The sequence below is a fragment of the Halichondria panicea genome, chromosome 13, assembly GCF_963675165.1.
Source record: "Halichondria panicea chromosome 13, odHalPani1.1, whole genome shotgun sequence".
NCBI classification, from domain to species: domain Eukaryota; kingdom Metazoa; phylum Porifera; class Demospongiae; order Suberitida; family Halichondriidae; genus Halichondria; species Halichondria panicea.
In genome coordinates this window covers 2587607-2606784 of record NC_087389.1, presented here as the reverse complement: position 1 = coordinate 2606784, position 19178 = coordinate 2587607, and the positions used below count along the sequence as shown (strand labels likewise).

The following is a 19178-nucleotide window of genomic DNA, read 5'->3' as shown; positions in this document are numbered from 1 at the left end:
TGATTTGTCTCCTTTTATACTGTGATGAACCTCTCTTGGAAGGTTTCACTACACATTTTAGACCTCATTTGGGGTAAACACTTTCAAACAACAAGTATTATCAATTGGAAAAGGTAAGCAAACACACTACATTGAAAATTAATAAACATGACATCATTATTTAATAACCCTATCTACAGTCCAAACACTCTAAGTGTCACACAGTTTACTTTTGTGCCTTCCTCTTTTTCCTTCCAGCCTTTACTCTTTCCAGGGCCATATCGTACACTTCTCTTTGTTTTCGTTTGCGTTTCTTGACTGAAGCAGCTATAGAGCCTGAAGGCTTTGCAACTGGAGTGGAAGCTGCAACAGGTTTGGGGTCAATTGTTTGCCTCACTCGCTCCATGTCAGCTTTAGACATCTCAAACAGTTCACTGATTTCGGGGATATCCAGTTTGGCCATTGCTTTGGTGAGTTCAACAGCATCTCCATATTTTCTGTCATAGGTCTTCCTCTGAATCATTGCATGCACTTCTTTTTCTGGCACATAAGCAACCTCTTTGCAAATCGTCACAATGCTTTTGTCCAGAGGTTTGTCTATACCATACACAGAGGAGTTGAAGTCCATGGTGCATGTTTTGACTTGTCTGAGTTTGGCATCTAGAGCAAGCTGGGTCACATTTCTGGAAAGCAGAGTGTCTTTGACTCTTGGAGTGAGTGCATCTTCTTTTCTTGAATCGACTTGTTCGTAAAAGGGCAAGACCATGGCAGCCATCTGGGCACAAATGCTGTCGTCTGCACTGTACTTGTCTCTCTCTATAAGTCCAGTGCGGCCCTTCAGCAAGAATTCGTTTTGCTTGGCAGAGAACTGGCTGTCTTTGGAGGAAGCACACATGACAAAGTGTTCTTTGAAAGGATCGAGATTGGGACTCAGGAGCTTGGTTCTCAGTCCATGTGGAGCAGCTATATCAATGCACTTTTGGACAAGTTCCTCAGATATGCATGTCTTGATCTTGTCTCCGTCCATCATTCGATACATTTGCCCAGGCACAAGTACACCTAGAGTGTCTCTTTGTGTGTGATTCGAGTCAGATCCCAACACACAAGAGCCTTCAAAGTAGTTGTCTTCGCCAAGTGTGAGTTTGTTTTAGTGAGATCCCACTTGACAGCTTACAGTGGGAGAGTGAACTTTCTGAGTGATGCTGGCACTTCCCACTTGCTCACCCAGGGCATTCACAGACAGAAGAGAATTGGTGAGGATGTCAAAGGGTCAAAGGTCTGGGTGACAGTGATGCTGCACACAGAGGAAGGTCCTTGCTTTCCACGAGGATCGTACTTGTCTTTGTCTTGCTCGCCCACATCCAGTATGCATTGATTGATCTGCATGCAGTCCAGTGCATTTTCGGTGTCTCCATGTATGGGGCACCAAGAACAAAACTCCAAGTCTCCAGTAACAGTGTTGTTTGTCGGACAACAGATGAAGGAGGGGTTGTATTTGGTACAGTCACACACATTCTTCTGCACATAGTGGACAAGGAGTAAGATCTTTTTGACAAAGGCATAAATAGATGTGGGTATAACTGCTTTGCCCATGTCAGTCTTGCCTGCCCAGTGGACCAGAGAATTGAGCATCCTTGGAGGGTCAACTGCATTTGCCATTCCAGAGTGTATGGCACCAAAACAGCGTTGAACAATTCGAGCATCTTTAGACATGTAGGAAAAGGCTGCAGTGACATGTGTAACAACAGTGAGTGCACACTCGTCCAGGAAATTGATGCACATCATGAGTTTTCCAATGTCTTCTTTCAAATCTAACTGTGTTGTGCCATAGTTCTTTTCAAAGCAAGCTCTCAGAACATGAAGGATGCGCCACGGTTGATTGGCCAGAATGAGATCGAATTCGAGAAGAAGTCGTCCAAGCACTTCCATGGGATGTCCCTCCAGCACTTCGCAGAAGGTGAGCATAGACATGACAACAGCATCAACTTGGAAAACAAACTTTTCTAGCACATCTTGAGGAAGACACAGAGAATACTTGTAACCAAGTTTCGAGAGGTAGAGGTAGAGGTAGTCGGTGTAGTTGACAGCATGCATGTAGTCAAGCTTTTCCACAAAAGAGACACAGTCGTCATAGCTGGTGATTTTGTTGTCAGATCCAATGATTCGCATGGTGGAGACAGACATCAAAGACATCACTTGGCCTTTCTTTTCTTCGTGATCATACACAAGATGTTCGTACTTGAAGCACATACTTTCGCATTTGTGTGTAAGCAAGTGTTTTTCGAGTGTTTTTTCTTCGTCGTCAGAAATAGCTTCCACTTCGACTTCATCGGGCAGGGCAGCATCAGTGACATCAAGGATTTGTTGTCCAATGCTTGTTCCAGCGGCAAGAGTGGCAACCACACTTTCTGCAGTGAGGAACTCGACAGATTCTTTTTTGTCTATAGCTTCTTTGAATTTCTTGAGTAGCATGTCTCTGGTCTCTGATTTTGTCATTCCCATTGTTTCGTCAACTTCCACTTGCTGTGCAGCACGTACATTTTTTTCCTGCGACAAAGCAATTTCTTTTTCGTTGCCAATGATTTCGTTGCCAAACCAAACATTTAGTTTAACATCAGGGCGTTTGTTTGCTTCCATCTCGGCCGCTTTGTCTGCTTTAAGTTTTTCTATGGCAGCCTGCAGTTCTTCGTCGGTGTCAAAGTATTCCTTTTTGTTGCCTTCGAGTATCAAGACAAAGGGTTTGGTGGTGGAATCCACAGTTGATTCAGTCATGATTTTGATAAATATCGATACAAGAATTTCGATCAACCAAGGCATAATGAATTCATCACAACAATGCATGCACATTTATACTGCTAGTGTTCAGTTTGTGTGGCTTCTTGCGGTTCTTCGGTGCATCTCATCGGGATGTTCCTCTTGAGGAAGGTGCAGTCCACAATTCCACCATGATCTGTGAACTCTTTGACCACTCGCTCCGACTCGGTCTGCAACTCTTCGACACTTCGTCCACACAGCAACAAGGGGTCTCCTCTCTTCCTGACAAAGCACCACTTCCTCGAGTCTTCAAACAGTGCAGCACAAGAGCAGGGCATTCTGTACCTGATCAAGTGGTCCCTCGCATTGACAAAGTACTTGAGACATAGCAAGTAGTTGTAGTCTTCTGGAATGGGTTCTCGTATGTCACAAGGAGAGAAAGAGTATATGTCCAGCCTTCTGCCAAGCATGGAGTGTTGGTCTTCGGCAGTCGGTGGAAGCTCATTGCACTTGACCATGATGTGGACAGGTTTCACAATCATTTCTGTGGCAGAGTACACTTTCACAGAGCAGTTGTGCCCTGTCATGATGTTGGCTATGGTCTGTCTGTCGTCCAGCCACTCTCCACATTCTGGGTCGTCAAACACACAAATCTCGTTATAAAGGAGGGCTTCATACTTTCCAACTCCCACTTCTTTGATTTTCAGGTGAACAAGAGTGTCGAGCCACTCTGCCCAGAGGGTGCACCAGCTCTTACCACACCTCGGCGGTCCGACACACACCACTGCAGTGGAGTTGTCCAGCACTCTGTCTCGGGGCAGGAGGAGCATGGACAGGCGCCTCATGAAGTCAATGCCTCGGCGCTTGCCTATGATCTGCATGCACTCGTACCACTTGCCATAGGTGCTGTAAGGCATGGCCAGGTTGTCTGCCTTGGCACTTTGCTTGCTGGTCATCTTCAGGAACTGTGTCACATGCATCTTGACCTTGTTCGCATTTTGGGTGTACAGCCTGAACATGCTGGCTCCTTCTCGACTTTTTGCTCGCATGTTCCAATAGTGAGTAGATATGGCATTGACACTGTGCAAACCGTTGTTGAGCAGGCCGTCCACATGTTCGAGCAGCATGTCAGCTCGATTGACATGCTCTCTCGGTCGCTTGGCCGAAGGACCAGCACTGTCATTTTCTCTGGGTCGCTTACGGCGCTGGACATTGCCAGTCCTGTTCAACAGGTTTTGTATCCTGTAAACATCTTCGTCCCTCAACTCATCGGTTGACCCCCCGTCAGCTATGTAACAATCGTCCTCTTTGGTCATATAATCAATCATTGCTTCAGTATTGTTAACATACATGGTAGTTATATCAGTGAGAGTTGTGATAGATTTCAATATACCTAATAATATCTCTTTATCTATAGTCTGTCCAAATTGATAGAGTATGTTCAAATGTCTGTGATTTCTGGATTCACCATGTTCAACAGTGTAGTATGCAGAGCAACGACCAAAGACACTTTCGACTCTACGCATGATAACACTGTCAGCATACCGCGTAATTTCCTCATCGTCAACCGAGTCTGGCAGGTTAAGAACGCAGAACACAGTGTCACCCATCCTTTCTCTATCACTTCGTTGCTGGGGAAATGAGCGGCTACACAGTATTTAGACGAAGGTGCAGGTCTGTCTGTTAATACCGGGTAGACAATTTTGGTTTGAACCACATCCAGCTGCTTATATACGTCGTCTAGTTCTACATCCGGGTCCTGAACGACACACCTACTGTTCAAGAACTTCCTGACAAATCTGTACTGCTGTGTTGCACACGTTGCATGGCCTGTGTTCTTCAGTTTGACAGACTTGAAAAACTGGTTCCTTGTCCTGCCAATGGCCACAAGGTTTTCGTAAGGTCCTTCGAGCATTGCCCTGACATGACCATCGTGACCAACTGTAAGAAGCAAACAGAGTCTGACAGTTTGGGGAGGGTAAGTCAACCGGACAGAGTCGTTGCCAATGAACTTAGTCTGCACATTCTCGGAAAAGGAGTGTTCGTGATACCTGATGCCAAACAACTCCAGCACATTTTTCCTGGCATCTTCCATGGCAAAGTGAGCAAAAAGAAAAGAAGTCGGAGTGGGCTGTCTTGTCCAAGTCGATCCAACTTGGGTTGCACGTATATGTTCTTTTATCATTTCATAGTAAGTGAAAACGTCTCTCTGAGCAGGAGTCAGCCTGTAAGACATAGTCTTGTAGTAGTAGGCAGTAGACATGTCTTCAAACTGAGACTGCATGGCCAAAGAGCAGGGAGGGCAAGCAGGAAAGGTGACACACCACATGTCTGTTTCTTTGTAAGTCATGGGGTTGACATTTATTCCAGTCTTCTCCATTGTGTCCATCAAGCACTCTTTGCTGGTTTTATCGTAAGCTTCGTCTATTTGAGCATTGGTGAGATGCTGTCTTCTGAAAAGAGCATAGTCTGGATTGTACTGGACATAGTCGTATTTGGTGAGAAAAAGCACGTCAGTTGGCTCCAAGTAGTAAGTGTTCAGATATGCTTCCACATTGTCTAGAGTAGGGAGCTTCAGCACAAGGCCATTATTTATCAAGTACTGGAGTTCACAGTTGTCAAAATTCATGTTTGCACAAATCACATAGCAAATAACTGTCAATCATGCACAATATATACTAATCTAATCGAAAAGTCCGCCCACTCCTACTGTCTCCACCACTGCCACTTGAGGGGCTTTAGAAAACATTGTTTGCACTTGATCTTCAACAGTCACTCCAGGCTGGGGCTTCTTGAACAGCTTGGCTTTCTCGTTTGCCATCTCTCCCTTAGGACCATTATACTTGCAAAACATGTCAAACAGTCCTCCTCCATGTCCAATCAACTGGCCAATTCTTTGTCCGGCAACGTTCTCAGAGAAAATGCAGCTGGTGAGTTTCTGGATAAACTCGTCAAATGTGTCACAGTAATTCACCAAGACAAAGATCCTGGACAGGGTCTTTCTCACATCTTCTTGCTGAGAGCCTTTTGCAAGCAGGTTGGTTCCCATCACTTTGCTGTAGCCATTGTAGCCCCACTGACTCTTGAACACTCCCATTCTGATTAGTTTGTCAAAGGCAGTGGTGTCCAGCGAGTTGATGGAGTCCAAGAAAGCCGTGCTGGCAGTTTTGCTTTCTCTCAGAGCATCTTCGTCGGTGCGACTCCGCTTAGCCTCTGGAGAGGGAGTAGGCTCTTCGTAAACGGCAGGCCTCTTCTGACCAAGCTTTTCGGGATGCAGCTGATAGCTCCATCCATTGGACTCAATGAATTCCGAAGTGTCTTTTCCCATTCCAACAATGATTTTGTCTTCTATCTCTGCAGGACTGGACAAAGTTGCAACCTCTTCCTCGAAAGCTTGTTTGAGTTCCAGAGACTTGGCAGGACCAAAGACAGAAGCATAGAGCAAGATGTCCAATATGTCCAGCTCAGAGTGTTTGCTTTTGACCAGGTTCTTGAGCATGCGTGCAGCTGGAGTTCGGCTAAGGACCTTGACAGTGTTGGCTCTGATCAAAGTGAAAGCTTTGTAGTAGAGTTCCACCGGGCACTCAAAGTGAGAAAGCTCACAGTACAGCTGATTGTTCAGTTCGGAGGCTTCACACTCTGGTATCATCTCGACTTGGAACTTCTCTATTTCTGTCTCAGCTCTGACAAAGAACTTAGGGTTGCAGATATGGGCCAGCATAGACTTGACATTGTCGGCTGAAACAACAATATCGTGATTCAAGAGTTGAGCAACATCGGTTTTCAGTTGAGTGGTCATGTTTAAAGTTCAATGAAAACAATTATGATCAGCACACACACACACCACTGCTTATATACACAGTTATTACGTCACTAATAATGTTGATCGTCTATTTTCTTGCCAGTGTTCAGGTCCACACTTCCCCATCCGTCGACATAGAACCTTTTGAGGTCTGGGTCGGTCAGAAGTTTCTGGTACTGGTCTGGATTCCTTTCTTTGAGCTTGGTCATGTAGTGGAAGGCTTCTCTGCCCAGCTGAAGGGTAGGCAGCTTTGGATGCAAAAGCAAAAGCATTGCCTTCCTCTATGGACACCTGTATCGGAGAACCTCTCTCTTCCAGTCCTCTGGTGGCTTGATTGAAGAAGTAGATGAGGTCAAATATGTCTCCAGGCCTGTTGTCTATCTGGGTGTTATAGATGTTGTACAGGTTGTAAGTCAACCAGTCAGTCGTGATGAGGAAGGCTCCATGGTGAGGTTTGCCTCCAATTCGGCCAATCTGCACACCCTTTTTGGTGACCACCTTTGTCATGGTGACAGTCAAGCTCTTGTAGCTGTAGAGCAAGTTGTAAGCTCTGGAAGTGTATCCCTGTCCAGGCAACACTGCTCTTCTGCCTTGATACTTTCCTGCATCAATGGTGACTCCTCCAGGAGTCGCTTGTCCTCGGACTTTGGCATAGCCAGTGGTGTGCCTGATCTTCACCATGTTGTTTGGTGCAAAACCACATTTCTTGCACAGTTCGTTCAGGGTTCCATTGTAGGGCTGTGGCCACTTTGTGGGAGAAGTCTGAGACACTATCATGGGCAGTCGTGTAAAATCGTCTGGAGTTTCTATCAGCTCTGCAGCGGCTCCCCTGAGGTAGGTGATCAGCTCTCCTTGCCTGTGTCTCCTCTCTGTGGTGTTGTTTGTCTTGCTTGCATAGTTTGTATAGGCACTGGCTGAAAAGGGAGCATACTGCCCATACCCCCAGTTTTTGCCAGTCCTGTCTCCAGGCTCTGGTGCCGAAGGTGTATCCTCTGGGTCCTCTTGAAAAGGGTTAGGTTCGTCTTCACCACCACCACCACCCATGTCTTCGTCACCACCTTCGGGAGTTGCCCCTGTTGGAGTAGCAGGGTTGTTAAATTCAAAAGGCTCTTGGTAATTGTCAGCCCCTCCAGTGGGTCGCTTGGCTCTAGGCTCGCCGTCGTCGTCCAGTCCAGCTCTCTGGTTTCTTGCCATTCTTTCTCTGTCTTCCTTTCTTTCCTGCTCCTTTTCTCTCTTTCTCTCTTCCTCCCTTCTTTTTTTTTTTTCTTCGGCACTTTCGTTCTTTCCACCTGGAACGTAAGTCCTCCTCGGATCCTTTCCGTCTTTTGTTGGTCCGTCTAAAACGTGCTTCTTGGGCCTTCCGTCTGGTCCGGTGGGTCTGTAACTAGCACACCTGCCATGAGCTCCTCTACCTCCTCTGTGTGACATTGTTTATTTCCAATTAAAGAACACTATTCTAATTAAAGACCATGTCTCACTCATCAAAAGAGAAAAGAAGGCAGCTGCTGGAGCAACTGTTGGCAGCCAGAGAAGCAAAGGCCAGCAAAGATGACCTCTCTCCTGCCAAACCCATAAGGTCTAAAAAGGACCACTTGTATGTGGACCTGAGACACACTGGAATGAGGCACTTTGCCACTCAAAGAAACATGATAACTCCAGAACATGCACAACATGTCAAGGAGAAGCACGACCCCACCAGTGAAGACCACTCTGACAAAAAGACCCCGGGGCCTGACCTTCTTCAGGTAGACGAAAAGGACAAATCTGCAGTCAAAATTGCCAGCAATGTCATGAACCTCTCTCACAAACTTTGCGAGAGTGGAAAAGAGACAGACCTGTACTTCATCACCCTAGACGCACATCACACAAACGACGGACAGCCCTTCACTGGCATGATTGGCACCAGTTCCCAGAACGCAGACCAGAGCAAGAGTGTCAAAGTGCTGCCAATAGACTTCACTGGCGACGACGACAACATGAGAAAAAGAGAGCTGCATGGACAAGTCATCACTGCTCTGAGCTCCATGAGAGGGACAAAGGACACTGTTGGTTCAGACCCTCTGGAACCTTTGAGTAGCAAAGAAAGCGATTCAGACGAAGACTCTCCTCTCTACGACAGGCATCCCACCAAAGACGCTTTTTTGCATGTGGCCAAAAAGGGTGGCAACATCAAAGCCCCAGACATGGTCTTCACCGTTCTGGGAGCTAGAAACATAAGAGAAGACCACAAGCTGGTGCCAGCCCTGCTGAACCAGAAGCGTGGAGGAAACCAGTACAAGTCTTATGTGCACACTGTGGACGCACTGCCACCTGGAGCTACCCCCACTGCAGTTCCAAACGGAGGAGTGGGCTACTCTGTGCCTCCTCCTCAGCCACAGCAGCAACAAGGGGGAGGTGGCTTCCTTGGAGGAATTACAAACATTTTAGGCATGATAGCGCCCCTTGTGGGCATGTTTCTGTGATAGGAGGGCTGATGGGCTGGGTTTTTTGTCATTAATTTTGAAAACATGGCGGAACTGAGCATTAACGACATCAGAAAAGAGTTGACTAAGCTCAGAAAGGGAGATGTTCCCAAGCCAAAAACCAAAACTGCCAAAGCTGGCACATCTAAAGCGGCCAAAGAGACCGAAAGCAGTGTGGCAGCCAAAGAGCTCAGAGAGGCAAAGAAAGACAAGAAAAACAGTGTGCTCCATATGGAATTTGACTCAGACGAGGGAGAAGAAATGGAGTCCAAGGTCATACATGCAGCCATCCAGCAGGTGTGTTAGAGGAAGTAATTGATCAAGTGGTAAACCACAAGTGTAGTGATTAGGTGAACTCTTCACTTAGACTGTACATCTAGATTATTCTAGTTAATGTTTGTTCTAGAACTGTAGCTGCTGCTGAACTTTGACATTAGAGAACTAGGTAGAACAATCTAGAGTTATATGTGTTCTGTATATAAGTTCTTGCAAGCTAGGTTATGATTAGGTTATGAGTGTTATGCTGTTTCTGTTGTCTACTACTGTTATTGAACAAAGTGTGACTAGTGTCAACTGCGATATCTGCGAACAGGTTATGGGCCCAGATCCCTACGGACTTATTACACTGAATTTTGTTCAAGACTAGACTATGGCTACGACAGATGAGAAGTGGGTGATCGATAAGTTAGATGACTCTAACTGGACCACTTGGAAGTTCCAGATGAAACACTTGCTACTTGCAAAAGGTGTCTGGGAAGTTGTGGACGGAACCGAGGAGCTTGCAGAGGATGCGACAGCAGCAGCCCGTGCTGAGTTTTTGAAGAAGTCGCAGAAGGCATTCTCTTCAATTGTCCTGGCGATAAAAACTTCTCAGTTGTATCTTGTGACGTCGTATGAGCAGCCGAGAGAAGCTTGGGATGCCCTGAGAAACCATTTTGAGCGTGACACTCTAGCCAACAAACTTTTCCTGAAGAAGCAATACTTCCGGATGGAGATGAAGGAGGGGACATCGATCGAGAAACACCTGAAGCGCATGAAGGAGTTGACGGACCGATTAGCAGCAATTGGTGCTCCTATCGCTGAAGAAGACCAGGTGGTTACTCTTTTAGGAAGCTTGCCCAAAAGCTACTCCACACTTGTTACTGCTCTGGAAGCCCGGGTTGACGGTATCTCGCTCAACTATGTGCAGCAAGCTCTAGCTCATGAGGAGCAGAAAATGCTTGGACGAGGACACTCAGGAAACTCTGATGCACAAAGAGGAGATGCAGCACTGTTTGGAGGAGAATCAAAGAGGAAATTCAAGCCACGGAAACCTATTTGCTATGGTTGTCAACAACCAGGTCATTTTCGACGGGACTGTCCCAAAGCAAAGAAGGGACCATCACACAAGGCAGAGACTGCTGGAGAGGAAGACAAAGAATCCGAGTCTGAAGAAGGCAGTGCATTTGCAGCATCACAAGATGGATCTCAAGATGGTAAATGGCTGGTAGATTCTGGAGCATCCAGTCATATGACCTGGGACAAAGAACTGTTGACTGACTACCAAGAATTTGAGGTTCCTGAGAAAGTTGGTTTAGGTGATGGACGGACTGTGGATGCAGTTGGTTTTGGAAGTGTTCACTTGAGGATGTGCTTCAAAGTTAGCCAACCAAAGAAATTTGTTACGTGCAAGGTTTTGTATGTTCCTAAGCTAGCCTGTAATCTTTTCTCAGTAAGAGCAGCTGTATCCAAAGGAGACTTCATCAAGTTTGGTCACTCTCGATGCTGGATTCGAGACGGAAATGGACATCTCCATGGAATGGGAACATTGGTGGATAAACTCTATCAACTCGATTGTGAAGCGATTCTTTCTGAGGCAGCAACACTGGTGAATGCTCAGAAAGACAACAATTTTGACGTATGGCATTTTAGACTGGGACATGCAAGTGAGCAATGCATCAAAAATATGTCCTACAAGAAGCTGGCTACTGGTATCAAATTACCAAAACGAGCTAAGCTGTCATTTTGTGAGGGATGTATCGCTGGAAAGATGAAACGAAAACCTTTCAAGGCAGTGGGAGAAATACGATCCAAGAGGAAGCTTCAACTTGTGCACAGTGACGTATGCGGTCCAATGCCTACGGACTCTATTGGTGGAAACAAGTATTTTGTCACTTTCATCGATGATTACTCAAGATGTTGTGCCGTCTACTTTCTCAAAAGTAAATCTGAAGTTCCTGAGAAATTTAAGGAATTTGAAACTCGTGTATTCAATGACTGCAGTCAGAGAGTGGGTACATTGCGGAGCGATAACGGAGGAGAGTACCTGTCTAAGGAGTTTAGGAGCTATCTGAAGTCAAAAGGTATACGCCAGGAACTTACGGTACCACATTCTCCAGAACAGAATGGTGTTGCGGAGAGGATGAACAGAACCCTCATGGAGACAGCTCGGTCAATGATGGCTCATGCAGGATTACCTGAAAGATTTTGGGCTGAAGCTGTAGAAACTGCAGCGTACATCAGAAACCGTACTCCAACAACTGCTATCAAGGATACGAAGACACCAATGGAAGTCTGGAATGGAAACGTACCCAACATTGCACACATGAAAGTGTTTGGCTGTATGGCATATGCACATGTACCTGATGTGCAGAGAAAGAAGCTCGATAAGAAAGCTGTGAAACTTCGGTTTGTCGGATATTCTATTCAGTCGAAAGCCTACAGACTGTTGGATGAGAAGACATCGAAAATCTATATTCGGAGAGATGTGATCTTCAATGAGCAAGATTTTGGACAGAAAACAGAGGAAGTCCCTAAAGGTGATCTACTTGAAACAATTGAGGTAGAGCAAAACCCTGATATCGAATCAGAGACAGAGGAGGAGCAGGCTGAGTCAGAAGAGAGAAGACAATCTGAACGCACCAGGCAACCTCCTGTTCGTTTTGGAATAGATGAGTATGCTGACACAGCTACAGCCAGTATTCCACATGTGGCTTATGTAGCACATCAGATTGCTGAACCAAATACTATGGACGAAGCATTGGCAGGTGATCTCTCAAATGAGTGGAAAGAAGCAGCCGATTTGGAGTATGACTCACTCCTACAGAACGAGACATGGGATCTTGTGGAACTGCCAAGAGGAAGAGAAACGATTGGCAGTAAGTGGGTCTTCAAGATCAAGTACAAAGGAGACGGAGAGATAGAGAGGTTTAAAGCCCGACTAAAGATGCTTGAAAAATACAATCTTCAAGATGCTAAACCCGTCTCTACCCCTGCTGATTCAAATGTGAGATTACGAAAGGATGACAATGTTAGCAAGGCTGTGGATTCAGTGATGTACCAATCGATAGTTGGAAGCTTGCTGTATGCTGCCGTTGCAACCAGACCCGACATTTCTCAAGCAGTGGGAGTCGTGTCAAAATTTAGCTCAAAGGCATCAGAAGCTCACTTAACTGCTGTGAAGCGAATTTTACGATACCTCAAGGGAAATTTGGACATTACCTTGCAATACAGGAAAACGGAGGATGGAAGTAGTCTGATTGGCTATTCTGATGCAGACTATGCAGGTGACTTGGATGACCGGCACTCAACGAGTGGGAATTTGTTTCTCATAAGTAACAGACCTGTCAGTTGGTTAAGCAAGAAACAACCAATTGTCACACTCTCTACCTGTGAGGCAGAGTATGTTGCCCTGAGTACAGCAACCCAAGAAGCTGTATGGATCAAACGACTTCTATCGGATTTCCATGTATCACAGAAGCAAGCAACCGTTATCATGGAAGATAATCAAGGAGCTATATGTATAGCTAAGAACCCAGTGGTACAGGCAAGGACAAAGCATATCGACATCCGCCACCACTATATTAGAGAAGCTGTCAGTGACGGCACAGTCAGTTTACAGTACTGCCCGACCGAAGAAATGATTGCCGACATTTTTACGAAACCGTTACCCAAGGCAAATTTTGAGAAGCTACGTCGTAACATGGGACTCAAGAAACTGATGTCTTCCCCACATGATAAATTAAGTGGGAGTGTTAGAGGAAGTAATTGATCAAGTGGTAAACCACAAGTGTAGTGATTAGGTGAACTCTTCACTTAGACTGTACATCTAGATTATTCTAGTTAATGTTTGTTCTAGAACTGTAGCTGCTGCTGAACTTTGACATTAGAGAACTAGGTAGAACAATCTAGAGTTATATGTGTTCTGTATATAAGTTCTTGCAAGCTAGGTTATGATTAGGTTATGAGTGTTATGCTGTTTCTGTTGTCTACTACTGTTATTGAACAAAGTGTGACTAGTGTCAACTGCGATATCTGCGAACAAGGTGCTCAACAGACACCTGCCCACTCATGTGGTGATGGACCTGGCATCTGAAATTGCCAAAGAGCCGGAAAACTATCCAGACATACCTCCAGAACTGCTCAAGACTGTGACTGGTGCTCACACCACTCTGAGCAGAGACCAGTTCCAGGACCAGTTTGGCTGCACTCTGATAGACACCAAAGAGTACACAATGGCAATTGACATGTCTGATGTCACCAAAGGTCTTCCCATGGAAATCAACGGGCTCAACCCTGTGGGTCCCTTCCTCTCCCTGCCACTCAGTGTCTCTGAGACCTGTGTGGATTTCTCCACTGGACAAGTTGCCAGGAGGGGTCACTCCATCTTCACAGAACTCACAGGCATTGCTCTGATTGGCAACTACGACTTTCCAGAGGTGGTGGCACTTGTGGAGAACGTTGGCATCATTCCTGGAGAAAAGTACAAGGGAGCTCCGGCCACAGGGAGCCTGCCCTGCAACTTCAAGGGAGAGTCTCTCATGTGCTGAAAGACTCACATCTCCAGCCTTCCCCTGCACTTCACAAATGCACACAATGTGGCCAAAGAGTTTGCAGATCCCAAGACAAGGTCAAAGCATGCACCTGTGACACTGAAGCAGCAGCAAGAGTTTGCAGACATTGTCGAGCCAGACCAACTCATTGATGTCAAAGACAAACAGGCACTGGAGTGGAAGCTGGCTGGAGTGGTGGACAGGCGACAGACCACCATAACCAATGTGCAGAGTGTGAAGTCCTGGACTTCTGATGCAGATCACAAAGACCCCAAATCTGCAGACCTGAAAACCATCAAGATAGATAGCTTCAATGTGGAGCCCAATGTGCATGCTCCAGACGTGAAAATGCTCAGATTCAAGGACAAGAGCGAAAGTGATGTGATTGTGTACGAAGTCGACTGCACAGAGAGGTGGCAGGAAGACGACAGCACAGAGCATGGCATGGGTGCACTTGCTCCCCACAACAGAATGCATGTGTACGACACCTTCATCCTGCCCCTCTGCCTGGAGGAACCAGACAACACTGGGGGAGTTCATGGCAAACCCATGGATGTCAAAGACCCCAGCAACTACTTTGGCTATGTCAGGAGGGACTCTGAGCTCACCTATCAAGTGAAGATGGCCTACAACCAGTGGGAAATCGAGGACACCAAGTTCAAGACTCTCTTTGGGTTCAGCCCAGAAAACTCCCCTGCTGTGACTCACAAGAAGATAGTGCATGCAGACTGGAAGACAGACAGCATGCTGTCTGTGTCCGAAAGCATGCCCTACCAGGGGAGTCACAACTACAGAGAACTCTTTCAGTACCACCCTCTCACAAGTGTTGTGTTCAGTGTGGGTTCAAACAATGACCTTCATCTGAGGTCTGAAGACACCATGCACACTCCCATACCTCCCTCCTTGGTCTACGACGTGGAGGAACTGCTTGTCTACATGATGCGAGCTTACAAGCACCCCATGTCTTGCTCTGATGGCAACCCTTTCAAACCTTTGGCCAGAGCTGTGCTGGCTTCTGAAGACCCACACGTTCAGCTGTCTGTCAAGAAAGTGTTTTCTCATGCAGGCATTCAAGTGCATATGCCTGCTCCCAAAGCTTCTCGCAGCAAAGTCCAAGAAGAGGAAATGTATGCATACAAACAGGGCCTGGCTTTGCTCTTGGAACAGCAAATGATAAAGTTCAGTGCTGTATTGCCCGATGGAGCACCCTTTGTCAGGTGGTTCAAGAAGACTTCGCCCATTGGAGACCTCTACCATGACCTTTATCGAGAATTTAACTTTGAAGGCTACAAAGTCTACTACCTGACCACCGATGGAGACGAAGCAGTGATGGCAGCTCCATTGCCTGATGTGACTGTTGAGGAAGCCATAGACTTGATACAGACTGGAAATCATGTGACATTAACATTCGAGGAACAGATGTAGATAGAAAACATAAAACTGTGTATTACCTTTAAAGGAATTTTTAATGAAAACATAAAACTGTGATTTGTATAAAAGGAGGGCTCCAAATGGGACTGGCATCTACAGCTCCAGCCAACATGTCTTCTCTGAAACAAGCAATCCGCCTCAACTTGACAGTTGGCTACACAGAAGTGGAAGAGCTATGGGAGTGGACAAAAGACCCTGTTGGGACCCTGCACAGCATGATTGCCAAGTACTTCCCAGGCAAGCTGTTCAAGGTCAACTTCAGAGTCAAGTGCCCTGGAGAAAAACCCACCTGGGTGCATGTGGCTCCAGACAAATCGGTGCTAGAAGAACTGAAGACAGAGAAAGACGAGAGGTGGGAGCTCATCGAGATCCGTGTGGACTACGAAAACTGTCCATTGGCACCTGTTTCCTTCCTTGTCGGAGGACCTTCGGTGGACCTCAATACCTTTGCAGCCTGTGTTGCTCACCAAACGGCTGTGCAGTGCTGCTGTGCAAACGAAGACATGATGGTGGAAGCCAACGGCAAGGGTGGCTTTCCTGGACCTCCAGTTCCACCCACCTCCTTCATGTCGGCCCAAGGCGTTGTTTTTACTGAAAAAGGTTATCCCACTCCCGAATGCACTGCAGCCCTGTGCTCTGTCTCCCCGACCAACTGGGACGGAGCAACTGGCGAACAACAAACAGACGGCAACCTCCTGTTCAGGAAGCACCACCACCCCAAGCCCAAACCCCCCAAGCCAAAGCCCAAGCCTGTTGTTCAGAAACAGAAGGTCATCATTCCCAGACCCATGCAGGAAATTGTTCTGTCTGAGAACGCCACAGACTGCTCTGCCAACGATGTCTACCTGAAAGCGATTGAGATGGTGTCTTCTGAAGGCCTCACTCTTAATGTGGCTCTGTTCACGTCTGACAACCAGTACATTGACCCAGACATCAAAAGCATGAGAGAAGAATTTGGACAGACTATCAACATTTACGGACTTGTGCTGGGGCAAGTTCAAAAGAAGGACAGGGCTAACTTCTTTGCCAACCCGAGGAAGAGGCCTTGCACAGAAGGCGAAGACTGCATGCCCATGCCCCCACCTTCTACCCAGAAAATTGAACTCATTGTTCAAATCAACAACAACGAAGAACACTACAAAATATCTACAAACAACACCCTGATGAAGATTGCAAAGGAGCTGTTTGACAACGGAGATGTGCATGCACCTGAGGAAGTGGAATTCAAGACAATGGACGGAAAAGTGGACGGAAAAGTGCTGTCGCCCAGGACTAAGATAGGGGTCCTGGGTCTGACTGATGGGGAGACCATATGTGCATCGCCAGTCACAGAGAACATGTAGTGTTCATCGCCACTAGACCAAATGGACCAATCTAATGACTATTGCATGTGTAGCTAGTTTCATTTCCTGTTTTTGTATAGCTTCGCCTTGTATGTTCTATTTAAAGGACGCTCTTTTTGTTTTACGACTATATAAAGTTGGCATCATGACCACCCTACTGTCAATCTCTTTCATTGCAATATTCCTGAGCATGAGTTTGGCTGGTTCTTTTCCCGATCATCAAGTAAACACTTTGGGATCACAGCTTGTGAAGCTGGCACGTTCCCGTGTGACTGAGCCGGTGGAAATTCCACAAGAAATGGATCAAGCTTTGGCAGACATGGTTCGCTTGCACAACGAGGAAGTCCTCAAGTTCAACAGAGCCAATCCAGGTGCAGGGGACCAGGCTGAACTGTGGCTGAAGCAAAAAAAGACTGATTTTGTGGAATTCCTTGACCTGATCAGAAGCAAGTCTAAGTCGCTTGACCAACCTGACAGGCCCCCCCCTGATATAAAACAGCTGGAACGAGAATACGAAGAGCACTGGAAGCAGCACAACAAACAGAGGAGAGAGCACTTTGAGAGAAGGAAGAAGATGGCTGAAGAGCGCATTAAAGAGTACACTGATGGCCCTCTTGACGACGAACTGGTCACCAAACTTACCGAAGCCGAACTGGACTTTGAGAGGAAGAAGGTGGCACGCACGGAACAGTTCAAGAAGCGCATGAGGCAATTCAAGGAAGGGGAAGACTTTACAGACGAAGGTATGGATGCCAGCAGTCCCCTGGAGAAGCCACCTTTTGACTTCAGTCAGACCGCATCCATTGTGGAAATTGTCGACTCAGCTGCCACAGACTCCACTCAGCAAAGTGCCACTCTCTGCTCTCAGACCAGACCAAATTGAGCGCCTGACAAGTGTGACCGACATGGATGATGGCATGCCACTTGGAGTTTGAATGGAGTCTTCAAACTCAATCCTGCTCCGACTAAGAGGGTTAAAAAATCTACTGAGACAAACCCATGCACTAAAGAGATCAATTGTACTGATCAGAAGTGTACCACAACTACTTGTGAACCGACACCAGAACCGACACCTGTTGTAGAGGATCCATCCGACGAAGAGGTAGACGGAGAGATCAGAATGATGCCTGGAGCACAGCCTTTGGTTGGTCTCATAGCTCCTGGGTCTTACACTGCCATAGAACTCAAGAATCCTGACCCCAAGGTTGCCAAGCCCCACAAGGTGAAGATCCTCATGCAGCAGACTGGGGACATGGCCGAAGACATGAAGCGTGCCAAGTACCTGGAGAAGATAATGGCTGGGCTGTCTGCAAACACAAAAATGACAGAAGGTGAGGAGTAGTAGTGGATATCTGTAAGCGAGGCGAGATTGATGTCGGCACTGCCCCTCATTCAGGTCAAGTGGAATTCAAAGAAGATGTCCCTCTGGAGGAAGGTGCCGTTGTTGTCACTACTAAGGTCATACCTGGAGACATTGATGCCGACTGTGACGAAGTATGGGGTGAGTAGAGTTGATAGAATGATGGCCTGTGCACTTTCATTCATCGATTTTACTCGCAGGTGGTCAATGGTACATTGACGAAGAGGGTGCACCTGTGGTGTCTGTATCCACACGACAAAGACTCACTCTTTGACAAGCTCCTTGGATACCCCGTGAAAGTGCCCTCAGTCAAGATCAGGAAACTGGGATATGGGAAGGAGTTCAAAGGCCTCTTCATCGAGTGGGCCTTTGAGCATTTTGAGTGGAAGCATCCGACGCCAATGAACAAGATATTGGCAGACAACAGAATGCCTCACCCCCTCTATCCAGACATCTATGTCGACCCGATCAACGGTTTTCCAAAAGACAAAGATGCATACCCCCTAAGCATTCCTGTCCTTGATCTTCCTCTGTACAAGCACTTGGACAGAGAATTGAAGACCAGGTCTCACAAGCTCTTCATCCTGGATTGCTTCAGCTTCCTCAGAAGAAACCCTGAGAGGGAGGCCAAAATCCCTCTTGCTGTTCGCACGCAATTTGTCTGTGATGCCAACGAGACCTGGCTGTATCTGGAAGCTGCCCTTTTCACACTGCAATCCACCAACAGGTACCAGGTGCAAGAGTATGTCCGGGGAACTGTGAGCTGGCTGAAGGGGCACATTGTGACCATTGCTTTCCCTGTTTCTGGAACTAACTTTGGGTTTGGCTGGGACCTGGAGACCCTTAGTGCAATAACCGGAATGCCTGCTCCTCTGGTTGGCCTTCTACAAGTGGGAGCTGTCACACCTCTTTCCAGTGGACAAGGGACTGTGACGCTTTCCACGTCTGATGCAGTCACAGAATATGACGAAGAACCAAACGATGTGAAAAAATACAAGCCACAAGCTAAGTGGTTCAACCTTTGCATACACTTTGCCAAAGCCAAAACCATGATTCATGCTCGGCTGGCTGTAGACGGAACGCAGCAAAGGAAGTTCACCAGGAACAAGTCTCAGCTTGACTGCGAATACATAGAAACCACTGGAGAAAAGGCAGACCCTGAAGGAATCCCTTCAAAGGCCTCTTGTGGCATTCTGTGAACTATATAAAGACTGAAACTTTTGTAGTGTAGTATTA

At 46.7% G+C, this 19178-nt stretch overlaps 11 protein-coding genes across 11 annotated transcripts; 5 read left to right on the top strand and 6 right to left on the bottom strand.

The window, feature by feature from the left end:
• Positions 1-205: 205 nt before the first annotated feature.
• Positions 206-1018, bottom strand: LOC135346604 (uncharacterized). Its single transcript, XM_064544290.1, has one exon. It carries the CDS (start codon positions 1016-1018, stop codon positions 206-208), a length of 813 nt encoding a protein of 270 aa, XP_064400360.1.
• Positions 1019-1212: 194 nt separating this feature from the next.
• LOC135346431 (uncharacterized) lies at positions 1213-2826 on the bottom strand. Its single transcript, XM_064544049.1, has one exon. The coding sequence runs from the start codon at positions 2824-2826 to the stop codon at positions 1213-1215; it is 1614 nt and encodes a 537-aa protein (XP_064400119.1).
• An 8-nt stretch (positions 2827-2834) lies between these two features.
• Positions 2835-3752, bottom strand: LOC135346595 (uncharacterized). The gene has a single exon (XM_064544279.1). It carries the CDS (start codon positions 3750-3752, stop codon positions 2835-2837), a length of 918 nt encoding a protein of 305 aa, XP_064400349.1.
• Positions 3753-4174: 422 nt separating this feature from the next.
• LOC135346571 (uncharacterized) lies at positions 4175-5362 on the bottom strand. The gene has a single exon (XM_064544237.1). The coding sequence runs from the start codon at positions 5360-5362 to the stop codon at positions 4175-4177; it is 1188 nt and encodes a 395-aa protein (XP_064400307.1).
• A 43-nt stretch (positions 5363-5405) lies between these two features.
• LOC135346579 (uncharacterized) lies at positions 5406-6543 on the bottom strand. Its single transcript, XM_064544251.1, has one exon. The coding sequence runs from the start codon at positions 6530-6532 to the stop codon at positions 5417-5419; it is 1116 nt and encodes a 371-aa protein (XP_064400321.1). The 5' UTR covers positions 6533-6543; the 3' UTR covers positions 5406-5416.
• Positions 6544-6598: 55 nt separating this feature from the next.
• On the bottom strand, positions 6599-7963 carry LOC135346562 (uncharacterized). Its single transcript, XM_064544226.1, has one exon. It carries the CDS (start codon positions 7961-7963, stop codon positions 6599-6601), a length of 1365 nt encoding a protein of 454 aa, XP_064400296.1.
• Positions 7964-8004: 41 nt separating this feature from the next.
• LOC135346430 (uncharacterized) lies at positions 8005-8997 on the top strand. Its single transcript, XM_064544048.1, has one exon. The coding sequence runs from the start codon at positions 8005-8007 to the stop codon at positions 8995-8997; it is 993 nt and encodes a 330-aa protein (XP_064400118.1).
• Positions 8998-13334: 4337 nt separating this feature from the next.
• LOC135346615 (uncharacterized) lies at positions 13335-13805 on the top strand. The gene has a single exon (XM_064544303.1). The coding sequence runs from the start codon at positions 13335-13337 to the stop codon at positions 13803-13805; it is 471 nt and encodes a 156-aa protein (XP_064400373.1).
• A 351-nt stretch (positions 13806-14156) lies between these two features.
• Positions 14157-15233, top strand: LOC135346582 (uncharacterized). The gene has a single exon (XM_064544254.1). The coding sequence runs from the start codon at positions 14157-14159 to the stop codon at positions 15231-15233; it is 1077 nt and encodes a 358-aa protein (XP_064400324.1).
• An 86-nt stretch (positions 15234-15319) lies between these two features.
• LOC135346568 (uncharacterized) lies at positions 15320-18679 on the top strand. The gene is made up of 2 exons (XM_064544233.1): positions 15320-18083; positions 18143-18679. The coding sequence occupies exon 1, from the start codon at positions 15320-15322 to the stop codon at positions 16580-16582; it is 1263 nt and encodes a 420-aa protein (XP_064400303.1). The 3' UTR covers positions 16583-18083; positions 18143-18679.
• LOC135346617 (uncharacterized) lies at positions 18110-19141 on the top strand. The gene has a single exon (XM_064544305.1). It carries the CDS (start codon positions 18344-18346, stop codon positions 19139-19141), a length of 798 nt encoding a protein of 265 aa, XP_064400375.1. The 5' UTR covers positions 18110-18343.
• The last annotated feature ends 37 nt before the right edge of the window (positions 19142-19178 follow it).

Bases quoted from the DNA above. Each gene is read 5' to 3' on its own strand.
- LOC135346604 (XM_064544290.1), bottom strand. From the start codon at position 1,018: ATGTATCGAATGATGGACGGAGACAAGATCAAGACATGCATATCTGAG.
- LOC135346431 (XM_064544049.1), bottom strand. From the start codon at position 2,826: ATGTGCATGCATTGTTGTGATGAATTCATTATGCCTTGGTTGATCGAA.
- LOC135346595 (XM_064544279.1), bottom strand. From the start codon at position 3,752: ATGTTCAGGCTGTACACCCAAAATGCGAACAAGGTCAAGATGCATGTG.
- LOC135346571 (XM_064544237.1), bottom strand. From the start codon at position 5,362: ATGAATTTTGACAACTGTGAACTCCAGTACTTGATAAATAATGGCCTT.
- LOC135346579 (XM_064544251.1), bottom strand. From the start codon at position 6,532: ATGACCACTCAACTGAAAACCGATGTTGCTCAACTCTTGAATCACGAT.
- LOC135346562 (XM_064544226.1), bottom strand. From the start codon at position 7,963: ATGTCACACAGAGGAGGTAGAGGAGCTCATGGCAGGTGTGCTAGTTAC.
- LOC135346430 (XM_064544048.1), top strand. From the start codon at position 8,005: ATGTCTCACTCATCAAAAGAGAAAAGAAGGCAGCTGCTGGAGCAACTG.
- LOC135346615 (XM_064544303.1), top strand. From the start codon at position 13,335: ATGGACCTGGCATCTGAAATTGCCAAAGAGCCGGAAAACTATCCAGAC.
- LOC135346582 (XM_064544254.1), top strand. From the start codon at position 14,157: ATGCTCAGATTCAAGGACAAGAGCGAAAGTGATGTGATTGTGTACGAA.
- LOC135346568 (XM_064544233.1), top strand. From the start codon at position 15,320: ATGGGACTGGCATCTACAGCTCCAGCCAACATGTCTTCTCTGAAACAA.
- LOC135346617 (XM_064544305.1), top strand. From the start codon at position 18,344: ATGAACAAGATATTGGCAGACAACAGAATGCCTCACCCCCTCTATCCA.